The sequence below is a fragment of the Pseudorasbora parva genome, chromosome 2 (assembly GCF_024679245.1).
Source record: "Pseudorasbora parva isolate DD20220531a chromosome 2, ASM2467924v1, whole genome shotgun sequence".
Lineage (NCBI taxonomy): Eukaryota > Metazoa > Chordata > Actinopteri > Cypriniformes > Gobionidae > Pseudorasbora > Pseudorasbora parva.
The window spans coordinates 36,311,168-36,328,610 of record NC_090173.1 but is presented as its reverse complement, the minus strand read 5'-3'; the positions used below and the strand labels follow the sequence as shown (position 1 = coordinate 36,328,610).

The window sequence follows — 17,443 nt, the reverse complement described above, 5'->3', positions numbered from 1 at the left end:
GAGAGACAGAGGGAGCGCGTTTATGTTTTGCATGGGCATGCCGTGGCGTGAGGTGCATCTTGACGTAAAATTCTGCCATAAACGCCTTATCGTGGCGTAAGCGATAGAGCCTTATATAAAACGATAGACATTTTCTATCGTCCAGACGATATATTTCGTCATATCGCCCAGCCCTACATGTAAATAACGTAACTTTTCGATGGGTGCAGCATCCAGACATGAGGCCATTCAAGGGAGGTGTCGTTGATGTTATCCTGTCTGGAATTTCAGAAATGTACCTCAGGTTGTACCTGAGCACTTTTCCTCTTATCTACATGCGTTCACTTTAGTGTAGAGTTTCATCTAATGCATTTTGTGTGCATTTGCCCTCACACGCACTCTCTATTTGCCAGTGCTTCGATCCAGTTTCACCTTTTTGCTAATGTTGTAACCCACCAACCCCCAACTCTGGTATGCCAACAATGTGAAGAATGAGTCATGAGCTGGCCATAATAGTTGTTAGCTTTTTTCCCCCCGGTTGTCCTGTCCCCAACCCATAGATTCAGTTTTACATACTACTTAATATTGTCAGTAGTTAATATAAGACTGGAAGAGTCAACACATTTCCCCCAGATTTTTGCCCTAATTCACAGTTTTGAGTCAACACTAGTTAAAACATCAGAGCTATTCTGCAGATTTTAGTCCTATTTTACTTGGATTACTTGGACAAATTTGGATTTGACCTATTTTACAGAAAAGCGCAGAACATTTCAAGTGTAAATTTATGAAATTGTATATGGCACCTGGTGTTTTTTAATCTTTTCAAACTGTGCACAGTTTTTTTGTGTATTCTAGCCTTCAGGTGGTATGTAGCTGATGTGTGGTATGCAAACTGCTGTCGCATGATATGATTTAATATCGTATCAACCACCGCATGCAAATCTCATTCCACCATGATTCAAGCACCTGTGCTTGGAGCTCGCCAGCTTCATTATAAGCTTTACTCCACAATCTAATTGTATCATTAACATCAAAAAAGAATACCCTGCAGTTTTCCATTTGACCCTAGAAGTCCCTATCAAATGTCTCTTTCAATCTTCCGTTTTGTCCCTTCAAGTCGTCTCTGATAAATGGTTGATGGTCCCTCTGTTTCTCTCTCTACACAGGAGTATCTACCAACACAGCAAGACATCCTTCTGGCACGTAAGCCCACCAAGGGTATTCACGAGTACGACTTTGAGATCAAGAATGTGCCCTTCAAGATGGTGGACGTGGGCGGCCAACGGTCGGAGCGCCGCAGATGGTTCGAGTGCTTTGACAGTGTCACCTCGATCCTCTTCCTTGTCTCGTCCAGCGAGTTTGACCAGGTGCTGATGGAGGACCGGCAGACCAACCGTCTCATGGAGTCACTTAACATCTTTGAGACCATAGTCAACAACCGTGTCTTCAGCAACGTTTCCATCATCCTCTTCCTCAACAAGACAGACTTGCTTGAGGAGAAAGTAAAAATGGTGGCCATCAAAGACTACTTTCCGGAGTACACAGGGGAGCCGCACAGTCTGGAGGATGTGCAGAGGTTCCTGGTGGATTGTTTCCGGAACAAGCGGCGAGACCAGCAGCAGAAGCCCCTCTACCACCACTTCACCACTGCCATTAACACAGAGAACATTCGCCTGGTCTTCCGTGACGTCAAGGACACCATCTTGCACGACAACCTCAAACAGCTCATGCTGCAGTGATGTTGGTCCAACCATTTTTTTTTCAGATCTCTCCAAAATAACCCTCTTCTGCTCAGATGTTTGTACTCCACACAGTAACCTTTCTGAATAGCTCTGACGTGCTTTTATGCGAGGAAGAAGGCCTAGAGGTCTGTCAGGAGCTGAGGATGGCTGGTAGTTATTCTCTTAAAGAGTAAGCTTAGAGAAAAGAGTACATCACACTCACACTTGTCCTGCCAAGAGAAGCTGTACGTGTCATTGAGCGGCACCCTCTCGCAGAAGGTGTCAAATGCAATGCGTTCCTCCCTCAAAAAGAGGAAAAAAGCAGGAAGAGATTTTAGCACTGTCCTCGATTTTGTTACCTTTGAGCCTTTTATTACTGACCAAATAGCAAGATGAGATGCAAATGCTGTTTTAACCTTTTAACAGGAACTGTTCTGAGCCTTTCTGTCGATATCTGCCTGGCCTTAACCCCCCACCCCTCCCATTTTGATTGGTGTTTTAAACGTGTAGATGTCTAATCAATTGTAAAATTTTAGAATCAATTTTTTATATATATATAGATCTATGAATATATTTACAGATAAACTTCTTAAGTTATGTTTCAAAACGTTTACACTCTGATTTTCCTCTGCTGATGGATAAGGCTCACAATTCATACCACTTGATAAACTGAACTTATACTGTGGTTAGCCAAGCTAGGCGAGCTGATAGAAACAGTATGCATACAGCATAAACTCAGGGCTGAATGTAGACCACTTTAGCAATCCAATGAAATTAACTGTTCACCTTCAGGAACATCCACTAATTGTAGCTGTCCATCAGTGGCTGGAAATCACATTTCCTTGCTGGCCTGCAGACATCCTCCACCACTCTGCCCTAGCTAGAGTCTGGAAGAACTTCTTTATCCATCAGGGAACAAAAAACGGTGTTAATTTATTTGCTTTGTTTTATTTTGTTTTAAATGTTTGTTTTTTTTGTCCACAACCAAACTATACTGGCTTTTTGGTCAGACCCCACAAAAAGCATCTGTATTCACACAAGTGCCACTTGTTTAAGGTACCAATTCGAACAACTTTCCTCAAAAGGGATAGATCTTACTATGTGAACCTCATTCCCTCAATGGTTGTGTATAGCTACTTTGTATAGTGCCATGTCCGCCCTGAGTACTACTGTTGTAGTAAGTATTTTATGTAAATAGTCTGTACCTCACCCTCCTCACTCTTTTCTAACCGACATGTAACCTACACTGAAATGTATAGCCGTTTTTGCCTCTGCAACCACAAATTCCGAGATACTGACTCCCTGCCCGCAGTTTCGCTCCATTCAAGGTTGCTCTTTTGGCTGCTTCATCTCAGCTTTTGCGCTGAATGATGCCTGTATATGTCGTCTATGCATTCAGATGGCAGCAGCAGTAGAGGACTCTTTGTCTAGTGTCGAATTCTGCCTTACTCCCCTGGCTGAAGTCCCGGGAGGCTCGTGAAAAGCAAGTGTTACGTCTTCACGCTCCACTGACAGCGTCCTGTGTCTTCTAGTGCCATTCACTGCCCCCCAATGCCAGCAAACCGGGCATTGTGAAGCTTTTGTTGTTGTCTGAGTATCTGACTTTCACTTAACTTGAAATGTTCCAAGCACAAGATTTTGACTGATTTGAGCGAATTTCCGTGTGATTTGAGTGCTAAAATGACCTCTCGTATTTGCTGCCTAGTTTTAGCAAGCTGAGTCTTTAAACATTGTATTATCTGCCTTTCAACTTAATAAAGCAAGCGTTATGCACTTGCCAAAACCCAGAGGAATGGCTGAGGACATTGATGAGTCCACGGCTTCCTGCGTGTGAGAGCCCTGAGGGCAAACCCAAGTGCTTTTGAAAATGATGTCACTGGTGTAGCTTTGACAGGTCTGTCAGTATGACAGGTGGATGGCAAAAGCTGTCACCCACTGACACACACACACACACCAACCTCGATTCCGCTATTGAAGCGCATTGGTTCCAGTCTCTAGCACGCTCCCTAACGGTTGACATGTTTAAAGGAAGGGCGATGCTGCAGGTAGATACACTACTTTAGCTGTATTTCTCCTCTGTGCACTGTTATGTGTGAGAGCTGATTAAAACATTTTCTCTGCTCTTTCTGTTAAGAGTGGTGTATAAACAAACAAGTCTTTCTCACTGTAGCTTTCTCCTAAACGTGATTCTGATCAGAGGCCCTTTTCAGTTTTGCCCAGATAATCAAGTTTGATTATTAGAATTATGCAAGACTTGTGCCTGCTACAAAGAATTTTGATGCCTCAAACATTTCTGGTCCTTTTTTGTACTTAGGGTTTTTTGTGGAAAAATTATTATTAATGTGGATGCTTTTGAGTCCTCATATCAAAAAAAAATCATACTAAAGACTTCAAGACTCTTTTGCTCAGTACTGAATATAGATCTGCTTTTCATTGTACAGTCTAACCTATGCTTCCTCATTCATCATTGACTCAATAAAATCATTTTTCAAAAACTTTAATTTGATGCGTTTTATTTTCTCAGAATAACTGAGTAATTCTGTAGATTTTATTTTCTACAAATATTTATTGAATCAACTTGGTGAAAGTGCAGTTCCTCTTTGTGAACACTAGACTGTGGTGTTACACCAGATATCCTGGGTTTCAGGAGTTCTATTTTATTTACAATACATGGCTATAAAAAAAGTGGATATATAATATTTTTACACTGTTCTAAAAAGAATGTTTCATATTTGGTATAAATAAGGTTATTTGATAATACATCTAAAACATTTTAAGAAATGTATGAAAAATAATATAATTAGAAATGTCATGTTAATTTGTGCAGAAACAAAGATTGTGCTCCCTAATGGACTACTAGTCTTTGGCGCAATGCATTCCAGAGGATTTAAAGGAGAAATTATTAGATCAGTGGTTCCCAAAGATGTCCTGGGGCCTGTACCATGATGTTGATGCTGTGACATCACCAATGAGCAATGAACAGCCAATCACACGCTGTGGATCAGTGGAGCTGATAATCACTTTTTACAAGAAAAGCAGCCAGATTAATTTCTCTCTTCTGCAGAATATAACATGATGGAAAAATATTAACTATTTTAACAAATTTACACAGCAAGAAGAAAAGAGCTGTCTACGAAAGGGGACAACTTAAAGAAAAATCCTAATACCTTAAGTAGATATATAGAGAGAATTGAACATATAAACTCACGTGGTAAATTTTTTAACTTTATTTATTTATTTTATAGCTTATTTGTATGACCTTTATATATGTTATTTATTTAAACATAATTTAATTTTAACAAAGTGCCTATTAATGATCAACTAAAAGGATAAATGTGTAATTGATAAAGGGTATAATAATTACATACATTATTTTTATATGTAATAATAATTATTAGTATTAAAATAAACATTTTTAAAAGCCAGACACTTTAGTCTTTGAAAACCATTTGCTATATGTAGTGACCATGGTAGTGACCTTTAAATTGGAGTCGACAAAGGGGGAGTGACTTTATTGCATCAGAGGTGTGCTCATAACTTCAGTTTCAGTTTGAGATCAGGGCCCGTATTTATCAAGCTTCTCAAAGTGCTATTTTAGTCTTAAGTGCTGAGAATTCATGACATTTACTCCTACTTTCAAACTTAAGTATAAAAGCAAGTTATCAAATTTCTTAAAGCTAAGAATCACTCTTACTCTCCCAGTTATTTAAGACAGCTCGAGAGGTCTCAGGTTAGCAGTGGTTAGCAGTTGCCGGTAGGGGCCGGTGATGGCGCTGAGGAGACAGACATGGGCAAATCTTATGTGGGGAATCTTAGGGAGAATGTGTTGTGTTCGAAATGTTTGACGACAAGCAGTTATCAAACAGTATCGTTTGGACAGAGCAGACATCCATCTTTTTCAGCGCTGGTTAATGTTGGTTTTTAAAAAATAAAAACAAAAAACAGTTCGCGTAAGCAAGCAGTAGCGATCGCTTTTTTTGGAATCCATGGTGGCTGATTATATATTTAAAAAAATCTAGGCTATATATAGGCAGGTAATTTAACAGCACACCAGTTTAAAAAAAAATAATTAAATGGATGAAAACATGTTTATCTTTCATTTCAAATGTGTATATTATAAGGTATTCTCTTGAAAACTCTTTATTGTCAAATGTTTATTGGATGTCAACTCCTCTTAGGAATTTCACCATTCAATGTGAATTTATCTGAGAATATTCTTAAATAAGGACATCTATTCAAGGATTGGTTCATGCCTATGACATCATCCGAAATCCCGTTTGTGGCACAGCAAAGTGTCGTGAATCTACGCTAAGACTTGACACTTAAGATTTTCCTACACTTAAAGTGTGATTGGGATGCTTGATAACTAACTTTTAAGCGCAGCTTTGAGCAAAGAATTTTACTCTTAAGTCAATTCTTAGCAGTGTTGTTGTGAGTAATTCTTAGCCTGACAAGCCAGACCCACATCAAGATGTTTGCGGGCAAATTAAATTTGCTGCCGCTAGGGTGCGTCTAGATTTCTAGGCAAAGTAATTCTAAAATGTTTGATAAATACAGGCCCTGGTGGAGCTTAAGTTACTATGGAGATGAACACAGCTAAAAGCTAAACTACTTAATAGAACCTAAAACCCAGCATTAGCACAAACTAAGCTTAAACATATCTGACTAGCCAACTAAACCGGCTTCATGGTATAGGCCGCTGGAGTACCACCACCGGCCCTGCACATTTTATATATTTCCCTTTATCTGACTCATCCATTTTAGGTCTTGCAGTCCTCTACTAATGAGTTGAATGGATGAGGGAGAAACGAAATCTGAAGGACTGGTTGTGCTCTAGGACAGGTTTGAGAACCGCTGGTTTAGATGCATTTGAAATTAAAAAATTTTTTTTTTTTTTTTTTTTTTTTTTTGCTGCAGTTAGTAGTGATGCAAAGTTCTGACAGTTGGCCGTTAGGTAGGTTCCTGGTCACTGTGCATTTCTTTTACGCTTTTTTATGCATTTCTCGGTCTCATGTCAAATAAACATTAAAATAAAGTAATGTGTCAATGCATATTGAAACTTAAAGAAATAGTTCACTTTAAAATGTCTGATTCTGTCATCCTTTACTCACCCTCACACACATACATGGAATTTTGAAATGGAAAATGTGTATAATGTTGATTATAAAACTCATTGTTTTATTATACATTAAATAAACTGACACTGCAATATATTTAGAAGTGCAGCATTTCACAGGCAGAAGTATGCATTACATTACATTAAAAAAGGAGGCACACAACATGTGTCTCAAAAGTACCCAAATAAACAGTATTTAAAACTTATTTCAAATTAAGAGACTTTACAGAACATAAGAGGTACATAAGAGTTCAAGTCATTAGGTAAGTGCATTTAATGGAATTTACCTACATACTCATCTCATTTACTAGAATACATTTACTTCTTTTCGCATTTAAAGTCACTCCATTGCTCATAGACTGCCCTTTCTCTCCATCAGTGTCCATTATTGTGCCATTCATGTAGTGAATTACACATTAACCCTCTGGTATTGTTCATTTGGGAGTCACACTCCTAGTTGCAACAATTGTTTGTGGTCAAAAGATGCATATGTATGCAATAATGATGATACAATTATGATATTTTATATTTTCTAATATGTGTATTATTTTTCAATTAGAAGTAAAAGCAGTACATTACAATAGAGGCAGATTTTTTAAGGCAGATTAGTGCCATCTAGTGGGAGTAAACAGGAAAACCTATGTGCTGGACAGATGCAACATCTAGATTTCTATTTAGCTCTATATAAAGAGGCTTATAAATGATCTAGTTGTTTTTAAACATAAATTCTTGTTTTTAATATTTCAATATATATTTCTTTAAAACTATTTTTTGGCAAGTTTTAGATTTTTTTATATATATAGTGTGCAAAAGTCACCAAGTTTCATACCATTCCGATGAAGTAATGGTATAAAATGATCAGACAATACCAGAGGGTTTAAAAATAAATACTACAGTCAATATAGCTATTCATCCAGTGTTTAGCATCTCTTGAGGCCGGTTCCCACAGAACACACTTCACTGCGTTTATTTTTTGTGCCACATTGATTTAATCTGTCTCGAGACTTTTTCATTCCTTCGTGCCACTTCTTTTGTTTTTTGTTGTTGCATTAAGTTGTGATAGTGCTTTCTTCAATATTGTGACACATTCGAGTGAACCACTTCTCAAACCAGAAAAGATCTAGACCGACATTTGACTGTTGCACTGCCTCTTGTGGCGTTTTTAGTGTCACGTTATAAGTTCACTTTTTAAAAACACATCTGGAAAGACACAAAATCTTATGGTTTTATATGCAAGAACGCATTCTGTGTGAACGGCCCCTTTAGTTTACAGTTTCAAGTCACAAGCTCTTGATTCCACATAACTCTTTGACAAGGCACAGATGGCACGCTCCAAATTAAAGCGGTAACATGACATTCTATAGCCAAAACTTCTTATACGAATCTCTTGAATGTGTTTCTAGATCTATATCTCAGGAATTCAGAGGCCAGCAGCTTTTGACATTTTGTCACAATAAAATAAAATTAATTCAACATGTTCTGACTGACGGTGAGTAACTTACTCGTGATGGAAGACTTGCCTCTGAAGCAGGTTATATCAAATTCTGCTTCATTTAGTGAATGTTTGAGTGTTACGACTCTGGTCAAGGGTCAGGGAGGTAACATACAAAATAAAAAGTGGTGCAAATCCTGCGTTATCATCAAAGCTGCATTACCCCTCTGTTCCTAAGCGAAGAGATGTTGCCATCTTCGCAATAGTAATACTAGTCAACCTATTAAACAAGAGACCCAAGCAAGCAAATGACATATAACCCTGAAACACTAGACAGCCTTGTAACTGTCCTTCCTTTAACAATGAGGTTTATCCAACCTAATGCAATAGAAATATGCATCATGGCCTCACTGTAAGTTGCAAAACAGCCTGAGGTTTAATTTTTTTTTTAGATGTTAAAGCTGAGAGCTGTGAGCGTTATTATGATTTATGGTCAATATAATTATAATAATAATAAATAGTTATCTTCACACTTAGCAGACTTTGGTAAATGAGAGTTATAGAATTGAACTCTGGATAGGTTAAATTCTTGCCCTCTCTGAAAGTGTGTGGAGACTGTAGTATGAGTACTACCATAGACTGGGAGGGAGCCTTGCAACGCTTGTTTACTGTTTCAATAAATAATAAGTAATAATAAAAAAATGTAAACTTTTTGGGGGGTTTATGATTGGGTGTTCAGCAGAAGTGCAATGAAGAGTGATTAAGCTCCCCTTTAACTGACATTACCTTTGATTTGTGACTTTTTTACCCTGTTGGAGTAGAGGGTTTGTGTATTGCAATCTTTGGGACAACATTCAAGTGAAGGTTAACATGTATGTTTACTCTTGAGGTGAGGCAGTATTCATACTGGCCAACGCTTGCACTTTGCAGAACTGTTGTCAGTCTCGATGTCCATTTCTACAAAGTCAACAGTGCCATCATCACTTCCCTGTGAGGTAGAGTCTCTGTCTGGTGTTTGCTGGTCATTTCTCCTCCTCCGAAGACAGAAGCCGGATTTGGCTGGGCGCACTAATCCGAGAAACAGAGCCCCTACTCCCATCCCAGCCGCGCAGGAGTAAAAGGCTGATCCGTAATTGTCAGTCTTGTCTACCAGAAAACCTGAAACATGAAGATTAATATAAATATTTTGGAGGAAAATAATTAATTAGTAACTTTGTAAAGACAATTCTAGTTCAGAATTCATTTTTTTAGGGCTATCAAAGTTAACGTGCACTTCGTGAAATTTGGGTTGCACTTTATTTTACATTATTTGCACTTATAGTGCACTCTAAGAAAGTACTGGGTAATATAAGGTAACTTCATAGTGTTAGGGGTAGGTTCAGGGTTAGAACTTAGCTATTACCCGGTTATTGCAATTACTATAATAAGTACATAGTATGTGCATGGGGAATAGCATTGTAAAATAAAGTGATTTTTTTCTTTTTTACAGTCACCAAATTTTGATAACATTTCCAAAGCCTGGTGTAAATTTTTAATCTTTTTACATTAGTACAATTACCATTATAAATGTAATATATAATTGAGTTAACAATTTAATACAATTGAATTAACAATCATTTGGATACCACTTTTTGATTTTAACTTTTTCTTCATCATATTTTCATCACCTGTCCTGTTTGTTTTGCTAGTTTACAGAAGCTGTTTTTACCTCCTAGAGGTGGACCGGCCAGTCCTGCAAAGCTCTGGATAAAGACGTAGACGCCAACAGCCGACGACATCCTCTGAATGCCCATCACGTCATCTTCAGCCAGCATTGGGATGTGGCTGGAGGCCACAGTGCCCAGCAGGAAGCCATAGAAACAGGAGCAGGACATGAGCCCCCAGAACTCTGTGACAAAGGTGAAGACGACCAGCACTGGACACAGCAACACTGTGCAAATCAGCAGAATGTAGATCTTTCGAACGGGCTGGCGATTGAGGACCCAACCCATGGACAGTCGACCTAGAATCTCAGCCACGGCCATGGCTGAGAGCATGTATGTGGCGCTGTCACGTGACACTCCTCGGCTCACACTCAGCTCAATGATGTAGAGCTGTGGAGCGAAGAAGCCCAGTGTGGCGAACAGGCCAAACAATGCGTAGCACTTGAAGCTTGCGTCCCTGAGCACAGAGAAGTCCAACAGCTTGGGCCTAGATACCCCCGAAGTCTCAGGCACTGGTAGCTCTTCTTCAACATTTTCTCCTTCCTCCTTATTCCTAAGTGCTTTTTTCTCTGCAGAGTCCCGTTCTGTAGATTCCTGGCCTTCGGACAGGTTGATCTGAGAGGAGGTGACAGACTGGACCCCAGAGTCCACCGAGCCAATAGAGGTATGTGTAAATTCATTCTCCAGGTCATATTTTGATTCAGGTTCCTTAAGGGGGCATGTGGAACTCTCTGTTGTGGCAGGTTTGCATTTAATGACTATTGGCTTCAGCAGAGCCCCACAGACAATGACTGAGGCCTGCATAACCCCAATAATGATCAGGCAGTAACGCCAGCCGATCTGTTCCTTCAGTGCATTCAGAGCTGCAGCATGAATTCAAATGAGAAGAATTAAATAAAGACAGGTCTGAAAAACATTGGGCTTTCTGTGAGAAAAAAAAAATGTCTCTAAACTCTTTTATGACTATTTAAATTTATTTGACTTCCAAATAGGCTTTTATCATGTTATGCACATAATTGGCTAATCTTTAAAATTCAAAAGAAGTATGCATGTGCTAGTAAAAGTTGCCTGTGCCTCCAAATATTTTATCATTCTTTGATAAATAATGTATGGCTTTCTTCTGTGGACCACAAAAGATATTTTTAAAAATGTCTCAGTGTTTTTATGTCCATACAAGAAGTCAGTGGGGTCTTGTATTGTTTTGGACAGCTGAAACATTTTTCAAAATATTGTCTTTAGTGTTCTGCAGAAGAAAGACATTCAAATGAAAAACATGAGGGTGAGAAAATGATGACACATTTTGTGTGAACTAGAAGAGACTGTTGCACAACCCTGTCGATCATACCTGGTGCGAGGGCCAGCAGGGAGAAGCATTCTCCAGTGGAGGCTATGGATGTGACGAGGGAGCGGCGCTTGCTGAAGTACTGTGACAGGATGGTGACTGTAGGCAGGAAGGTAAGGCAGTAGCCCAGGCCTGTAAATAAATAGCAAAGAGGGAGATGACAGCCACTGGTCTCTTCAACACAAGGAGCTCAGGTGCGCAAAGAACCAGGCCGCTCTCTTCCATGGGACAAACTGGGCAAAGGGCTGAAAGAAAACTGTATTTAAAAGAGACAAAAAAAAAGAGACAAGGAGAAGATCGGCAAGGTTAGGATAAACTAATAGTGCCGGGGAGGGAGTGTTTAAAATTTTGGGGAAAGCTAGCAGTGCATCTTTTGAAAAGTCTGGAAAAACAAAAGGTCACACTTTGGTTTAGGGTCTAATTCTCACTATTAACCAACTACTGACTATGACTTTTGCCTGACTAAGCTTCTTATTATGGCTTATTATATTTATAGTTAGTAAGGTATTTGTAAGCACTAAATAAACAGTAATAATAAACAGCCACCATTCTAGATATAAGCATTCTACTATAAGAAGCTAACTAATAGTGAGAATTGGACCCTAAACTAAAATGTTAACCAAAAGGATTATGTGCAACTCAAATGTAGTTGATAGAAAACATCAGCCCTTTAAAACAATAAATGAAAGAGGGATTCACCATATGTGGACTGATCAGATAGTGTGAATATATTATTCAGTAAAAATTAGATATTCAAACATATTGGCCTGGTTTCAGACAAGGTTAAGGACATATTTTAAGATATGTCAGTGCAAGTTGCTTTCAGTTAAAACAGCTCATGTGTTTGAATCACATTAACATACATTTTTTACCACATTAAATGTCAACACATGAAAATACTCCACCCAAAAACCACTATATAAATTCATCATGTTATATAAGGGTGTGTGTTACTAATGGTGTCAGGGAAAACAAGTCATACACCAGTCACAGAACTTTGAAATTTCCTCTCTTGTGTCTTTGACAAAAATAAGTGAATAGAAAAGAACATAATGTTTGCAGGGAAAAGTAATACAATAATACTGTAAAAATATTACCACACTTTACAATAACTGTTTCTGTTTAAATATATTTGCAAATTTAAATCATTCCTGTGATGGCTAAGCTGAATTTTCACCAGCAATTACTTTTTCGGTAACACTTTAGAATAATGGTCAATATTAAACATTGGTTAATATATTAACTAACATGAACTAACCATGAGCAGTTCATGTGTTACTGTATTAGTTAATTATTTATTAGTTAATGTTGGTTCACAGTGCATTAACCAATGTTAACAAGATATTAATAACTTATTAGTAAATGTTGAAATTAAAATTAACAAAGATAAATAAACGCTTTATAAGTGCAGTTCATTATTAGTTCATGTTAACTAATGTAGTTAACAAATGACCATTATTTTAAAGTGTTACCCAAAATTCTTGACAAATGCTATGGATGGAAAATATCTCTTTTTTAAAATAAAAATGAAACAATCAGTTTTCAAAATGCCATGCCACTCCACCCTGAGGAAAAAAGTTTTGAGTTAAACACTGCACTGGCAATATAAAAAATCAGTGCAACATTTTTTAAATACCAAAAACATGTATCACACACTTAAACTCACACAGATGGTGGATTTACCTGCAACGATTCCCATGGTGATGTACATCTCAGTTATGGATTTGGTGAAGGCCGTTGTGATTGTGCCCAGGCTAATCAGCAGTCCACCGAGCATGACGACAGGCCGATAGCCAAAGCGGTTACTCATCACCGTGGAAAGAGGAGCTGTGGGAAAGATGGGGCCAATTACAAACACGTTTAATAAACTCAGATACACTTTGATGTGTTTGCAGTCTTACAGTACAAATTTAATTACAGCATATATCTTTGCACTTCCTTATATTATCCATTTACATTGGTGTCATTTTTGCAACAAGGGTATAAATAAAGAATCACTGGCAAGTTTTGCTTTGGGTAATCATTTTCTATCTGAGTTCTTTTGAGTGACTGCCTCTGTTTAAACAAGAATGCTCTTTTGAAGCCATTTTCAGCAGAAAAAAATGTCAATCTGTCCACTGAGTCATGAAATGGCTGCTTTGTCACTGGGTAAAGTGAGTGTATCTCCAGTCTGCCATCACAACAGCCGGCAGTCCTTTCACAGCACTTCCACTAAATGGGGCATCGCTTACTCAGCACAAATGCCAAGATGAAAAGATTTGCTCTAAAGTCAGGATCAGTTCGACACTGGAAGACTTCCATATTTAATATTTAGTGCTTGATTTAAAGGGACAGTTCACCTAAACATAAAAAAACCTGTCATCATTTACTCACCACTATGTCGTTTCAAACCTTTTTGACTTACTTTTTTCTTTGGAATTTAACAGAAAATATTTTGAAGAATGTGAGGGAACCAAATACTTTTGGAGTTTTTTTGGTTTATACAAAAAACAGACATTTCTCAAAATATTTTCTTTTGAAATGTCATGATGGTGAGTGAATGATAACAGATTTTAATTTTTTGGGTGAACTATTCCTTTATGGCCTGAGAGAAACCACAGCTCTGATGACACATCACACTGGTTCCTTAATTCCAGCTTGTACCGCCTCTTTTGAGCTATGGCTGTTTTTTTTCTTTTTCTTAAGTTCCTGATAAAAAAAAATACACAGTGGCTTCTACAGATGTCTCTATGAGAGTAAAAACAAAAGCGAGTAATGGAGAACTGGTTTAACATTGCAAAACTTGAGTGACCTGCAAAACTGTTTCTTGAACTATCATATATCAAGTTATTTTTCTCTTGTACAGTTTACCATTTGTGTAAACACCATTTGTATTGTGTAAAGACTGTGAGGTACGACCAGTTCTTTTGTGCTCTATCTTTAAATGTCTAGACTGAATTACCTGTGAAGGCCATGACAAATACACATATGGAGACGACCCAAGACACTCTGCTGTTGGTTTCATTAAAGTCTCTCATGAGGTCCTGGAGGAAAATCCCAAAAATCTTGATGATGCCATAAGTGAAGACTTCCACGAAGAAGAAGGCCACAGCCACCATCCAGCCCCAGCCTCCATCTGGCACCTCATAGTACACATTAGGGCTCGTGCAGCCCTGCAGGGCTGAGATCAATCCTGTCATGATGGACACTGACGTTTCTATAAATATAACAGAACAGAGAGTCTTAGATAGGATGTATTTCCACACTGGCTCTAATGGTGTGCCCTTGTCAACTCAACAGTAGGCTTTGTTTGCAACCTTTTCTTTAATCTGCCTTGTCTGCTGTATTATTTTGCCGTTCAAGGTGCTATAAATCCATATGCTAGAATCCTTATTATGTATGTTGGTATATTAGAGAGAAAAAAGAGAGTAACAGAGTCAATAAAGTGTTTCCCCACCACCATGTCCCTTTAGGGGCTCCGTAGATTACCAATCCAGTGACAGTATGGGGGAAGCTTGTTCAGTTGTGCTGGCCGGGTCTTTCTTTTACTGTCTATGGTCTTCTTTCGCCTTATCAAACGTGTCATTTAGATTTTTTTCGCCACACATGTTTTTAAATAAATTACGTTTTGGCAGACTTTTAGTATCGGATGCCTTCTTTTTAATTGTCTTTATTTTTTGAGTTGCGTTTGGGTATTTGTGCTTGTTTCATCCTTTCCGCCCGCCCGGTAATAAAGTATGTTGAAAGGAGTCATTAATTTAGCGAATTCATTTTGGTCAGCAGGCGAGCTGGGGCACCCTAAACCTGCAGTGCCCTACGCATTAGCCTGATTACCAATAACGCTACGGTTCTATCATAAAAGAAACAATGTGCCGCAATTAGTAACTTTATTAGGGCAATACGGACATCTATTCTTAGCACACCAGAAAAAACGGCATTCAGATGTTATATACTTTAGGTATACATCTTTCTTTTTTTTACTTACCGAGACGCTGGATATTGAAAGAATACAAAAACCAACAGCTCTAGCTGGCTTCTTTTGTTAAAGTGTTAACCGTAGATCATCGTTTCTGCCCTGAGCATCCGCAGTCCCCTCTGTAACGTTAGCGCGAGAGGAAGTCACAAGTGAAGCCCCTGTATATCGCTTCCTAGTTTATGTTCGACTACAATAACAACGTATAAATACTGATATTATACTAGATGAAGTATTATCTGACTGCCAGATATCTGTCTCTGTTTCCTCACACTGAAGCTTTGCAGATTTTATACCGGCTGAAGCCGGTATTCAAGCGCGGTCGCGATTGCTGTCTGCTGTATACTGATAACCGTGAACGCGCATTGCACTTGGTGAACTGGCTGGATACGCTCAAGTCTCACCTGTCTGTTTGAACAAAAAACAATCAAACAAAAAAACAAAAAACTCACACACACACACACACACACACACACATTTCAACTGGGCCTGGAGCTAATATGTTTGATCTGAAGAGTCAACATATCACAGCACGGACTTACATTGTATGTTATGTTACCGCAATATCACTAGCCTTGAGTTCTATGAAAATGCAAGTATTTTAACATGAGTTTTAGTTAATAATAACAATCTTCTAATGAAGAGCAATTTGAATATTTATTAATAGCATGTTAAGCGTTTTGTGAGCATCAGAACGTGACTGAGCGTGACCGTGGTCATCTGAAGGCACGAGAATGCGCGTGCCGGTGAGAGCTGTAGGGAAGCAATTTCTCGTGCACGTAAAGCATGATAGGAGCCTGTACCGGGTAAAACAGGTTTATTCCAGTTCTGTCTTCAGTAAGAGCTAACTCATAAAGATTATATTATCAGCGTGCGTACTAATGACACCATGTAAATACAGTCGAAAATTTCAACATTTATTAACACCTTTCAATAAAATTCCTTACAACTCTTACATTTGGGTTATTTATTCTTTCTTTTTTTACTTTGCTGGCTATGACGTCACACGCGCATCCTCCCTCTTTTCACAGACACGAGGCGCGGGTGACGCGCATCCAGGAAACGTGTAACGGTAATAATGCAAAAAAAAAAAAAAAATCCTGATTCCTTCATTCATAAATACACACACAATTTAATACGGTATACGTGTTTTTGCATCACAGCTCATATTATCAGCACAACAGTTTCAGCAAAAAATACTTTTTGTTCCCTTTTTAGCTTCAACTCAACAGCTGTCTAAAACCTGATGATCATGAGATCTCCTGCATGATTTTAGATCATCCAAAGAAATCTTGAACTTCCATGGAAGAACATCTGACCGTCTGTACAAAGAGTTCACATGCTTAATCTCACAAAATTTACAGATTTGTCTAGTGACCTAGAAAATGGTGCAGTATCTGGAGTTTTTACTTTCAGAATCTTTATATTTTCTTCTTGTCTCCAGTTACATTTTTAAAAAGTTTAATTATACTTTAAACCCCATATGTTTTCTAAATAATTTCTCTGCATTTATTAGCCTAGTAGGCTAGATTATGCATTTATCTTTACAGGTGGCAAAGGGCCTGTCGTTTATGGTGAGAGATAAGTGACTAACTAACTTTGTTACCTAAGAATGGCTTGCATCATTCCTTTTAGTAATTACTATGTTGAGAGCTTGTGTTGTGTTCAAGAGGTATGCTAACTGATTCTTAACTGCAGCTCATTTGGTATTGAATATAGGAAAATTAAGCTTTTTCTAAAACCTCCACTTATCAAAAACAAAGGGATAACTTTAAATTGTATGTTTCTATTTTACTATTATTATTTTATTTGTATTTCATTTTTATTTTACTAATGTTTATGACATTTTTTTCACAGATGCCTTTGCAAGATTAATAATTAACATCATAAAATGTTGTTACATAGTAGATTTAACCATAACAAGAGTTCATGTGATCATTATATGCTGACTTACAATGTCTAGTTAAATTATACCGATGTGTACCGTCAGACCCTAACAAACAAGATTACAGTGCAACATTCTGGCCTCACAAATGAATTGCTGACCATGATTTTAGCTTTACTATAAGGGTGAAAGTAGAGCACTGAGTTAAAGCACGTCTAAATAAGTAACCATTAAACTTACAGGTTGGATTCATCGATAAAGGGGAGAATGATCATGGATTACTTATAAAGTGTCCTCATGAAGAAAATCGAAG

General features: G+C 38.1%; 2 protein-coding genes across 2 annotated transcripts in view; one reads left to right on the top strand and one right to left on the bottom strand.

Annotated features, from left to right (window-relative positions):
• gna13b (guanine nucleotide binding protein (G protein), alpha 13b) overlaps positions 1–4,201 on the top strand; it is a 56,650-nt gene extending 52,449 nt beyond the window's left edge. The window contains exon 4 of the mRNA XM_067418730.1: positions 1,146–4,201. Coding sequence (XP_067274831.1) covers positions 1,146–1,718 — 573 coding nt within the window. The 3' untranslated portion in view covers positions 1,719–4,201. The remainder of the gene's footprint in view (positions 1–1,145) is intronic.
• Positions 4,202–6,857: 2,656 nt separating this feature from the next.
• slc16a6b (solute carrier family 16 member 6b) lies at positions 6,858–15,578 on the bottom strand. The gene is made up of 6 exons (XM_067418718.1): positions 15,258–15,578; positions 14,235–14,489; positions 12,977–13,120; positions 11,297–11,425; positions 9,957–10,814; positions 6,858–9,406 (listed from the first exon to the last, which is right to left on the bottom strand). The coding sequence occupies exons 2-6, from the start codon at positions 14,470–14,472 to the stop codon at positions 9,150–9,152; spliced, it is 1,626 nt and encodes a 541-aa protein (XP_067274819.1). The 5' UTR covers positions 14,473–14,489; positions 15,258–15,578; the 3' UTR covers positions 6,858–9,149.
• Positions 15,579–17,443: the final 1,865 nt, after the last annotated feature.

Coding starts and splice junctions, on each gene's coding strand:
- slc16a6b (XM_067418718.1), bottom strand. CDS start 14,472: ATGACAGGATTGATCTCAGCCCTGCAGGGCTGCACGAGCCCTAATGTG. Junction 13,121..14,234: donor ATTTGTCATGGCCTTCACAG/GTAATTCAGTCT, acceptor TCTTTCCCACAG/CTCCTCTTTCCACGGTGATG. Junction 9,407..9,956: donor GGCCGGTCCACCTCTAGGAG/GTAAAAACAGCT, acceptor TTCATGTTTCAG/GTTTTCTGGTAGACAAGACT.